The following is a 12,344-nucleotide window of genomic DNA, read 5'->3' as shown; positions in this document are numbered from 1 at the left end:
GATTCCTATGTATTCTTGTATGCTGTCCAGTGTGGGAGTTTTCCATACTTTCTTAATGTGCCAGATGGCCGTTTATTATAGTTAACGTCAAACTGGTTCTCTGTTGAAAGGTTGTGCGGTCAATCTCACATATGGCTTCAATGATCGTTCCACATAAGTGAGATGGTTATGTCATATTTTGCCATATTTACTTGGTTTTATGTTTATGGTCTCTGCAATCCTTTCCAGGAGGCAGCTTTCTGTACTGTTCTCCACTGCACCCGGGCACTTGTGCATCTACTGTCAGATTAATTTTTCCAAAGCTAGATCACACGGTGGGCTGCCTGTCCTGATTGACAGTAAATATTCAAACTATAGAAGGAAAAAGATGGAGTGCTCAAAAGGTTCACTGAAAAATCTAGAAAACTCCAAATATCCAAATGTAGAATATAGAAAGTCGATGTTAGAAATAGACAGAAAGTGCGTGCATGAGAGGTGAAGAGTGGTAAAGCAGCAAGCAACAGTATTTCCGGAAGGGGATAAGAGGGGCAAGGGTAATACAATAGACAGGCAGTGGGCGCCTGAGAGGTGAAGAGTGGTAAAGCAGCAAGCAACAGTACTTCAGGGAAGCAGATAAGAAGGGCAAGGGTAATACAATAAACAGGCAGTGGATGCAGTGGATGCCTGAGAGGTGAAGAGTGGTAAAGCAGCAAGCAACAGTACTTCAGGGAAGCAGATAAGAAGGGCAAGGGTAATACAATAGACAGGCAGTGGGCACCTGAGAGGTGAAGAGTGGTAAAGCAGCAAGCAACAGTATTTCCGGAAGGGGATAAGAGGGGCAAGGGTAATACAATAAACAGGCAGTGGACGCCTGAGAGGTGAAGAGTGGTAAAGCAGCAAGGAACAGTACTTCAGGGAAGCAGATAAGAAGGGCAAGGGTAATACAATAGACAGGCAGTGGATGCCTGAGAGGTGAAGAGTGGTAAAGCAGCAAGCAACAGTACTTCCAGAAGGGGATAAGAGGGGCAAGGGTAATACAATAGACAGGCAGTGGGCACCTGGGAGGTGAAGAGTGGTAAAGCAGCAAGCAACAGTACTTCCAGAAGGGGATAAGAGTTGCAAGGGTAATACAGTGGGCAATGCTGCAGTGCCTCACAAAGGGAGGCAGGGTAACTGCTGTTACCATCAGCAGGCCCGGAGAGGGGCAGCCCAACCCTCCCCCTCCCTGCTCCTCTCCCACCCCCAGGCGAAGAGACATGCAGTCTGTTTCAGCACAATGCTGAGGAAGGGTGAGGTGTGAGCAATCACCTCACCCTTCATTTAGGCAACTAGGTGCTAAGCACCGAAGGAAACCAACAGGCAGGCAGGAACCAGCTTCAAAGACCTGCCCCCCCAGAGGGCCAGATAATCGGCTATCCGGCCGGGGGCTGTAACATAGCAGCCCCCACTACTATACATATCAAAGACCCAGGGCTTCCCTGGGTCTTATAAATACAGAGCAGCATGCTTTGAGAAAACACAAACAGTTTGTGGACTCTGAATGGGGACCCAAACACTCAGGAAGTGCACAGTTTACTCAGTGCCTTCCAAAACTTTGCTTCTTTACCACAAAACCGTCCCACCCTACAAATAAGGGAGAAGAACAAAGGAAAAGAAGTACAGGGCACGGTACGCTGCCCACAACAAGTCGTGGGACATGAGAAGGCGGGCACGGGCCAGAGGGGGTAACCCCAAGACCCGGTGGCCAAAAGTATTGTTATTTTCTTATGATATGTGATTATTGTTATTTGCATAACCATATCTGTACAATAAAACCTACAGCCTTTTATTGCCAACACTTGACAAACAATGTGTGAGCCAAATTATTCTGGGTGAGGGTATAGGTTCGGCAATGTACAAATATGCATGCATATGGGTTCAGCAGTTATAGACAGGCAGTAGGCGCCTGAGAGGTGAAGAGTGATAAAGCAGCAAGCAATCTTACTTCCGGAAGGGGATAAGAGGGGCAAGGGTAATAAAATAGACAGGCATTGGGCTCCTGAGAGGTGAAGAGTGTTAAAGCAGCAAGCAACAGTTCTTCCAGGAAGGGGATAAGAGGGGCAAGGGTAATAAAATAGACAGGCATTGGGCTCCTGAGAGGTGAAGAGTGTTAAAGCAGCAAGCAACAGTTCTTCCATTAAGGGGATAAGAGGGGCAAGGGTAATACAGTGGCCTTAACCCCACCCTCCCTGGTTACGAAGTCGGATTAAAAATGAAGCTCTAAAAGGCCACATGTCATTTATTTGTTTGGTTAACAACCACAGTGTGTTTTAATACAACCTCAAATCAAGACAGAGTCATTTAGATTTTTTTTAAACCATTTGACTTTAAATGTATGCATTTGTAAGGTGCAATAGAAAGCTGTTCTGTCATTTGAGAGTCAATTGGTATTGATTCAAGATTTTCGCTATTCCTCCTATGTAAACATGAATTAAGATGCTTCATTCCACACATTAAGGTTTGGGACTGCTAGGAGTTACCCATGGCGCCCTCACTAGACATGATAGCGAGACTTACCAAGCTGGACAGTGAGGATTTTAGGGTTTATGTAAAGGATCAATCCCTATCCGGTCTAGGGAGCCTAATTAATGCTGCAATCTTAAGTCCTAATGAATGCTGGTGTACAGCAGAAACCGGTCAATGACAAGTAAGTGCCTCAAATGTTCACTGCACCTGTTTAAAAAAAATGCTTTTAATGTTGGGAGTTTTTATGACAGAAGGGGTCTGACCACTTTATAGGAAAAACTAGTAGGTAAGACTGGGGCAGAAAGAGGCACATGTCAGGCCACATATGGAGGCTTCATTTTATCCACGCAATGATAGTGTCAATAGGACGTCCGCTGCCATGCTTTGGTCCGTCCAACTCCTTGCTCATTTTTGATTCGACCCACTGTTCTTTTTTCCCAAGCGTTTGCAGACTGGTGAGAATCCATGCTTGCGGAGGCTACCACAGCTCTGCTATCTGCACTGCCTCCCTCAGTCCTGCCTGCACGCCCTTGCTATGCCCCTACTGATAGTGCTGCAGTCTCTACCTTGATGTGGCTTCTCTTGCTGTCCGGAGCTCTTTGGTGCTGGGTCAACAAGCCCACCCTGTCTGCTCCATAAAACATAAATAAATACGGCCTGGCATTTGCTGCTCCGCGTCCAATAACACTGCAGGATTAGCATCAAGCCGGGTGGGTCGGATTAAAAAAAGAATTCTCCTCATTGCTTAGATTCTGACTGTATGTCCCAGGCAGCAGCACCTGGGCTTGGTACGCCACTTCTGGGAGGGGCCTTGCTTCATGGGAACTTTATGAAGACAAACAAGCAGATCTGTTTAGGCTTGCGTCACAGGTTATGGGATACTCTAAGAGAAAAACCAAGGGTTGCATGAACTGGGCAAAAAGTGTGGAAACCCACCCGGAATTTGAAAGAACAAATATTATTACAGCAAAACGCTGGTCATCAATATTATCACCCCTAATCTCTGCAAACAATCTCCATTTCAGATGAATACAGGAGCCGGCCGGAGGAATCAGGCCGCCCGGCATCGACAGGTCAGCTTGGGCCTGGGAGTGCGGAAGCAGAGGATGAGGACCGGGACCGGGACCGGAGAAGCGCAGTGCTGGTGCCGCCGGTCCATTCCATCCGGATTGGCGAAATAGACGACTCGCCGGCCACCGTAGGTGATCATTCACATTACACATGCGCGGCAACCCCCAAAGCGAAGGCGGAAGCCGCCCGCCACGCTTCAAGTCATGGCAGCTCACGCCAGCACATGCTAAATATCATGCAGCAAATGCAAAAGTGTGTTCTTTTCAACATGAGTGTTTCGTACGATCGTTTAATCCAGTTTCTAAGTGCACCCAATTCTGGCAGATAAATTCACCAGTACATGGCGTGGGGAAAGAACACAACTCTATTGTGAAACATGTTCTACACTACAGTGATCACTAAAGTGAAAAACAAACCTGTTGTGAATCAGACATTGTGCGAGGGGTATCAGGATAATTAATACTACTCTCTACTGACTCAAATGCTACCAGCGCACATTTCACTATATGTGATTGAATAACCTTCCACCAAAGTGCAGTGCAATATTTAAATGCACAAGATGGCAGCCATCAAGAGGGGGCGCTAGGATCAGGGGCCAGAGGAGGAGAGCGCCAAAAGGGGGTAAATTGGGCGAACAGGGGACCGAGATTGTGAAGAATAGTTCCACAGAAGCGGATGGAAGGCAAGGGCGAGCAGGAAGCGCTACAGTAAGGTGATTGTGGGAGCCGGTGTGCACAGTAGTGAGAGAACACATCTAGAGAGGAGCTGAATCACGAGCGCAGTACTCCAGATAACCATTTCAGGTGGGAGTATTTTACTCCATATTTTTAAACTTTGAGAGTAAATGTGATTCCAAGGGAGTAAAAATGTTTCCCCTTCGCAAGAGAGTAAAAAGTGTGTGGCTCCCAGACAGCACGTGCAATAAGTTCAAGTGGTATGGCAAGCACTATCATGGAGCAGCAGGCCACACCAGGACAGAAAAACAATTGTCCCTCACAAGGAAGGTATGGAGCCCAGGGTGCGGTAGCACAAGCACTCTCACAAATCGGACACACGAGCACGCTTCGCCTGCGTGCAGAGGCTAGGCACCGTTACCAGAGTGACTCCAAGCTAAGGGTGAATGTATGTTTAAACCAGACATGGCAGGCTCATCTAAGCCCCAGATAAGGTTTTCAGGTGGGGATAGTTGGCACACTGCATTTATAATTAGAGTGCAAATTAAATTGTGACAGTAAAAATGATTTGCCTCTGCAAACAGGCAATCACTGAAAACATGAGAATGTGTTACAAATGATTTATTTATTTTGCATTTGTAGAGCGCGCTACAGCCCACGGGCATAGAGGCGCTGTCAAGGATACTTAAGAAGGCTTGCTTGAGGGTTACAATAACCGGCCCAAAAAGTATATAACGTTGGCTTTGGTTGGTACAGTTACATAACAGTATTATACAGTGTATCATTCAATGCAGGAGCACATGGCAGGGATCATACAAAGGGAAGCCCTCTAGACAAAAAGCCTAGTTTTTAGTGCCTTGCGGAAGGCAGCATGGGATTCAATTGATCTGATCTCATTTGGTGATACTTACCAATTGTAACTGTCTTCCATCTTATTACCAATAAGGTCCTAACATGGCTGAGAAATGCAGTGAGAGGCCATTGAGTTTCCCGTGTACCCAGTAAGAAATCCCCAGTGTGTAATACCCAAACACGGAGGCCACGTGAATCACACATGATTGCTTCTCTGCCTGCAGCTGCTTCTGGAGGAGCTTCTCCCGACGGGGGCCTGAACGCCCGAACACAGAGCCGATTGATGGCCGACCCTAGTAACCACAGTCACTCATGGGAAATCTTTTCATTTCTCTCTGTTCCCTCATCTGCCACTTCACCTGGGACTCTGGGAGGGCATGAAGGGAGATGGGGGGGGGGCTGGGATAAGGTGCACATGAGCTGCTCCAGACAACGGGCAGAGCCCCCGAATCCTCACCCAGGTCATTCAAACGCCAAAAATATAATGGGGATACTGTATGGGTAACCCCAAACTCCTGAGACCCACTCTCACTCCTCCTACTCCGAGCCCTGGCATAAGGAGGCATGCAGGCCTCAGACAGACAACCCGCTGCTATTTTAAAGTAAAAAAAATAAGAATACTTATTCAGCACCCACGCGTCCTCTTCTCCTCGATGGCAGGGTATGAAGTGTGGTAAGAAGCGCAAAGCCACCTGTACATACCACAACAAACGCAGGCAGTTTCTGCTCCCTTGCGGTTTGGCGCAGAACTATAACAGCGATGAGGAATACACTTAGATAAATGGCGATTACTAGTAAGTAATCTGTTCATTAACCCCCTCGTTCCTTTTCCTCGTCTCAGTCCTTTTGCATAATTCATTCATTTTGTCATTTGTATAGCGTCTTTCACCATCATCAGGGTCCCAACGCGCTGGTGGTTTAACGCCCTTGGAGGAACCCAAGTATAGGAAAATTGGGAGGTGCTATTATGCGTGTGCGCATTTTCGGCCATTAAAGTTATGAGAGGGTTGCCAAGACCCTGCTAGTCACCCATGACTGAATGGCATGTGGATGGGCGGAAGGCGGTATTCTAGGAGCTAAGCAGGAGGATGTGTGTAAGAGGATAGACAGTTATGTGCGTAGCTACCGTTCACATTTTTTGTCTTGATAAGTAGCTGCATTCTTATGGCAGGGATGTTGTGCAACAGTGTTTGAGTTATATGTGAGAGCAGATGTGTGTGGGAGTGAGGCCGTGCCTTCGGTTAAATTCCAAAGGTGCGGAGTGTGACAGGAATAAATGGGGTAGTGAACTCATGGTCCTTAATCAGTAACACGTCATGCAATGGATGGGATGCAGAGTAACTCTTACACCAAACAATAAGACCAACTCAGGAAGTTGGCAAAATGTCATCCGACTGTTTTAATATCAATTGTCTAAAACAGGGAGTTACAAAGGCCATCAACGGACATTCGCTTGTGTTCTCTCAAAGCATTTGATAAAAAACTATACTTTTATAGTAAACATGAGTCATACATGACGTCATACTATGTGGCAAATAAGAAAAGCTTATGCAGAGTTGTGGTTGGTTCAACAAAAACATCTAAGTATACTTTCTAAATGGGAACGGGTTGTGATAGGATATCTATTATCAAGTGGACAACTTAACCTTGCCTCTAGTGCAAGTCATCCTTAACAATTATTAAGTACACAGAATATTATTGGTTCTAAAACTATAAGGCCCTTCGTTATGCGTCCATCTATAATGGGTTTACACGCTTCACGCCATGTCTGGAACATTCTGATCACTAGCAGCATGTAAGCTCAAACCCAGGTGCCAGGGGGTGAACTTGACTTCACCTCCCCACCCAATTAGCCCCGCATCTCTCATCGCCCATGCCTTCTGCCTTGCAGACTTGTCTTTGAACTTGGCCTTGCAGTATTTTCTCTTCTTTGGGAATATAAGGGATTATGAGTACATGCTTATCACAGTTCTGGTCCGCAGGTCCACCTCCTATTTTCATCCTAGGCTCACGTGACCGGAGACCGCGATTGGCCCATTTCATAGCATTTAATTGTCTTCAGTTAATAAACTTGGCACTCATGGTGTTATTTTCTTATGCCTTAATCAAGGGATGATCCCGCTTCTCACATTTTCTGGCTTTGAGAACAGATAATCAGTTCTTGGCTGTTCCCAGTCTTGACATCGAGCTCCCAGCTAATTATTTGCTGCAACACAGTTTTCGATCCATTTTCTCCATGGCTATTAGTTTACTAAAATTGAGACACCAGTGTCCAGTTCCTATATATATATATATATATATATATATATATATATTTTAGCGGCTTCGCCTGCGATCTATTCACTACATATAGCCAGCTTCTATGAGCACTTAACCTACTGCATTACGGCGTCTGTACAGTTATTAAATGGTTTGCATTGTCTTCAGTGTGTCACATGTACGCATACAATCTTCTTTCTTGCACAGGAACGTTTACTCAATTCCTTATTTCGTCATCAGATTCCATAGAGTCCATACATCCTCTTCTTCAACCATCTTTTCCAGTGCGTCATGCTCATCTTCCTGACATCGGCAGCTTCCCTTCTTCTTGTTTTCATATTTCATCTGGGACCTTTTCCAAGAGATTACCATCTGCTTGGGCATACATCTGGTATGGCTTTCTTAACGGATACCTTTTTTCGAACATTTGTCATGGTATGGTTACAATTACTGGTGTCAAACATGGTGCAGGTTCAGGCTTCCAACATACAGGTAGCAGGGGGGCGGGACTTCATGTAGAGGCATTCGGCTGCTCCTCTACAGTAGCTATACATTCAACTTTGTCTACCTCCTGGATTCCATCTAGGTACAAAGAGCAGTGCTTAATCTCACATGCATTCTAATTGCAATAAATATCCACCCTCTGTGTGGATCTTAGAGTGATACATATCCCATCCACAGGCCCTTGAAGTGCAATAAAATTCCCACCTTAAATGTCTAGTTGCAGCGGCAAGGCTCACAATCAAATGCATTAGACTGTGATACATTGCCAAACTCCAAATAATGATTCAAATGAAACTAATTATCCTCCTCCACATTCATCCAACTGCTTGACCTAAAGGTGTGTTTAACTGTGATACATTGCCCACCCACAGAAGTCCATTTGGGTGCAATACCTCGACCACTCTCAGAATTCTTATCAAGTGCAAGTCACTGGATGATCTCTTGACTCCTATGGGTCCCGAGCCGTGGCTGCATTGCTCAGTGGGAGCATTTGGCGGGTGGCAGTGGCTCGGGGGAAGTGTGTTGGGGCAGAGCTCTGAGGATAAATGAGGGCTGAGGCAAGGTAACTGAATGGCAGGGATGCGGGAGGGGGGAAAGGGGTTCAGGATGCGGGAGGGAACAGCCATGTCATGAGGGCCTTCCTGAAAGCCAAGTAATTCTCTATGTGACAGAGATTCACAGGGAGGGAGTTTCAGAAAGTGGGTGCAAGGATGGAGAAGGAGGCTCCTCCTAGTCTGGAGAACGTGATAGGGGGGACTACCAGGAGGTGTGCAGAACCTGATCTAAGAATTCAAGTAGGGTGGTAGCGTGTGAGTTTGTTTTGGAGAAATTCAGGGCCTTTCTTATGGATTGCACGGTGGGTAAGGCACATGGCTTTGAAGGAGGCGAATTGGCTGATGGGAAACCAGTGGAGTATCCTGAGTGCAATGGAGATGTGTTCTCTAGGGGAGAGTGCAAGGAGAAGTCTTGCTGCAGAGTTTCAAATCCATTGTAGCTTTCTGAGATGAGATGCAGGTGCGCATAGATAGAGGGAATTAGAGTAGTCTAGGCGAGAGAGTATGATGGCCATAATTGCAGAGACTTTGTGGGGGTAAGAGAGATATGGAAAAATCTGTTTGAGAATGCAGAGGTGGAAGTTGCATGATCTGATGACGGCATTGATGTTGCGAGAGAGGGTCAGGTCTGAGCTAAAGGTGGATCCTAGGTTTTTGACTGAGGGTGATGCAATGGGCGGGAGTCCTAAGGAAGGCCCCCAAGGGGTAGGTTGGAGAAGGAAAGCTGATTAGTCGCAGATTAGGATTTTGTTTTTTTTTCCAAGATTGAGGTGGAGGTGGTTTGTTGTCATTAGCGTGGTCTATGTCTGAGAGGCAAGATGCAAGATTTGGGTGAGGTGAAGACAGGGAGTTGGGGATCTTGAAGATGATCTGAGTGTCATCTGTGTAGTTGTAGCAGGTGAGAATATGGGAGCAGATAAGCACAGGGAGGGGTGAAAGGTAGGGGTTGAAGAGGAGAGGACAGAGGGAGGCTCCCTGAGGGACTCTGTGAGGGACTGGGCAGGGGCCAAAGGAGAATGGATGGAGGGAAATGATTTGGGAGCAGTTAGAGAGGAAAGAGGAGGTCCATCTAAGGGCGGTGTCCCTGATACCTATGGTGAAGAGTCTGTTCGTGAAAATTTACTAGTTGATCTTATCGAAAGCTGCCGAGAGGTCAAGGAGGATGAGTGCAGGGTACCCTTCAGAATCTGCTATTCTGGGGGGCGCTGTTGCGCACAACGTCAATGGCCGCCTGAAGGGAGAGCTCCGGCCCGTAACATATCCTATCATAAAATTAATCCTGTTCGGGGCCACCTACACGCCAATGAACATCTGTTATCGGCAGCGGAAGACCTGCGGCATCACTCCACCGATTTCCCTGCAGAAGCGCTGGCTCAATCCTGAGATATCGGACTGGAAACCTACACCGTGAGCACCGCAGCGACATACTCGGACCACGGTTCCAGAGAAATCACGCGACAGCCGGAGGCGTCAGCTCGCCTACAGGCCGGAGAGGAGAGGAGCCGCGCTGCGTGCCTTTTTGCTGCCGGGTGCCTTCCTGATACACTTTGGAGTTGTCGGTGAATATATCCTGCTGGCCCCCGGTTCTCCCCCCGAGTGTACACCGCAAGCCCGGTCCGGACAGAACATTACTCTTTTTCAGCAGGGTGACCCGCCTCTTGAGCCGCTGCTGCCCCACGAGCTGATCCTCAAACTGATAACCGAGTCGGACCTTGCCAAAGGCGGCGTGCCAGCTGCGTTCGCTCGTCGGGGCCTGCTGATAACATCATAAGGTGAGTGCCCTTGCCGTGGCTCCTCCCGGGTCGCTCTGGCACATTTCCTCCGCACATACCTGCCACACAAGAAGTGTTGCCCTCGCCTCCCCGTATGCCCACAAACTACGCTGATGATTGAGTCACACACCTAAGTGCCGGCGATCGCTGACCACCGACGACCACTGGGCACCAGAACGTCTGTGGACGTAACCCAACAGATTTAATATATGGGCCGCAGCGAAAAGAAAAGTATGGGCCCCAAGAAAACTGGTCCGATGGACTCCTTTGCCAGCTCCCAGCCGCACGGGTCTGCCGAAGCACCCACTGAACCCCCAGGCATCCAACCGGAATCTCCAATGAACGAGAGAGTGGACAAACTATTATCGATGGTCCAGAGCAGATTCCTGGCGGTTAACAGCAAACTGGATGATATAGGGGCCACGATCAGCTCTCTGAAGGCAAGGGTTGATAAGGAAAGTGCATGCACTACGGAGGCGGAGAACAGAATTGGAGTCAACAAGGACTCGATAGCACAACACAGCCGCGATATCGCCCAGTTAAGGGGTGACCTGTAGAAAACCCTAAGTAAGTGCGAGGACTTCGAATCTCGTTCCAGGAGAAACAACATCCGCCTGGTCGGGATAGCCGAATCCTTTGGAAAAGGTTCCATGGAACGCCAGGTGGAAAACCTCCTGAAATCCCTCTTGGGCCCCGATGCTTTCTCTGATCACTTTCTCGTGGAGCGGGCCCATCGCACCCTGGCCCCCCTTCCTAAGCATGGGGCACCGCCCTGCACGATAATTGCCTGACTCCTGAATTATCGAGACAGAGACGCTATCCTGAGACTTTCCAGGGAAAAAGGCTCTCTACATTATGAAGACAACAGGATGCACATATATCCGGATTTTTCAACTAATGTGCAAACGCTGAGGAGGTCCGACGAACCAGTCAAGAGACAGCTGAGGCTACGCCAGATCCCATATGCACTTGTCTTCCCGGCTAAAATGCGCATCCAACACGGAGGCCGAGCACACTTTTTTGAGAATCCTACGGAGGCCATGATGTATGTCGAGGCCTCCATCCCACTTCCCCCGGGGAGCCGGGAGACTAACCGCAACTTGCCGCCCCGGCCGGTGGCGGAACCGGAAGACCATGCTGGCTGATAAGACTTACTCCGCACTGCCTTGCCACAGGTTCAATAACCCGTTGACGGCGGGGTGGCCCTGTCCACCATATGTTGTCGTAGGGCCGTGAGCCCCCCATGGTGGTCGGTCACGTGAGTACAGCTCACACCCCAGGAGACTTCCCAAGTTATGGTTGATGGGATACATCATCAGGTTGGGGTTGATGATGCGGGTGGGGGTTGGCGGGGGAAACAGGTAAAAGTTTGTTCTGGTGTTATCCCAGGCATGATTGGGGATGTTACCAAGTTAAAATCAGGGGACTATTTTCCAGCAGGACTCTTACATCACTTAAGACAATGGCGCCATACTTGGCAAATGCTTCTTCCGATAGGCAACTATGGCGCAGACTAAAAGTGGCTTAAGCATTAGACTACTCTCCTGGAACATTCGGGGTCTCAACAATCCAGTCAAGGCAAGGAAAATTGCCGCATACATTACACGCCACGACCCCCACATCCTTCTGATACAGGAAACACATGCGCTGGGGAGTATCAATACCAAATTCCTCCCATGATGGGGTCCTCATAGGTACTTCACAGAGTATTTGGCACAGTCCAGGGGAGTCCTGACACTTATACATCCCAAGCTATGCTTCAGGTATCTTTCTAGTAAAATAGACCCTCTGGGTAGATACGTGTTGGTATGGGGGGAGGTAGCGGGACGGCAAATATTACTGATTAACACATACGGTCCTAATATAGATGATCCGCTATTTTACTGCACACTCCTTGATATGCTGTCCACATCGGGAGAGGCGCAAATAATATGGGGTGGGGATTTTAATATGATACTTGATCACTCCCTGGATCGCTCATCTACCTCCCCCAGGGCTCCGTCCAAAGCGGCAATTACTGTTAGGCAGATGATGGAACAGACTGATATAATTGACGCATGGCGCACGTTACATCCATATGAAAGGAAATTCACTTTCTACTCATCGGTTCATGACTCCCACCCCCGTATAGATTATTGGTTCATTAATTCATCCCTCTCTGGGGTGATCACTGA

The 12,344-nt window shown here is 47.9% G+C and overlaps 1 protein-coding gene across 1 annotated transcript in view; it reads left to right on the top strand.

Moving 5' to 3' along the window:
• The window catches only part of ZNF831 (zinc finger protein 831), a 1,263,335-nt gene that overhangs the window by 940,508 nt on the left and 310,483 nt on the right, over nt 1-12,344 (top strand). The window contains exon 6 of the mRNA XM_069651045.1: nt 3,510-3,682. Within this exon, the coding sequence (XP_069507146.1) occupies nt 3,510-3,682 (173 nt within the window). The remainder of the gene's footprint in view (nt 1-3,509; nt 3,683-12,344) is intronic.

Source organism: Ambystoma mexicanum, chromosome 3p, assembly GCF_040938575.1.
Source record: "Ambystoma mexicanum isolate Mex_15411 chromosome 3p, UKY_AmexF1_1, whole genome shotgun sequence".
Classification (NCBI taxonomy): domain Eukaryota; kingdom Metazoa; phylum Chordata; class Amphibia; order Caudata; family Ambystomatidae; genus Ambystoma; species Ambystoma mexicanum.
This window is presented reverse-complemented; position numbering and strand designations above follow the sequence as displayed.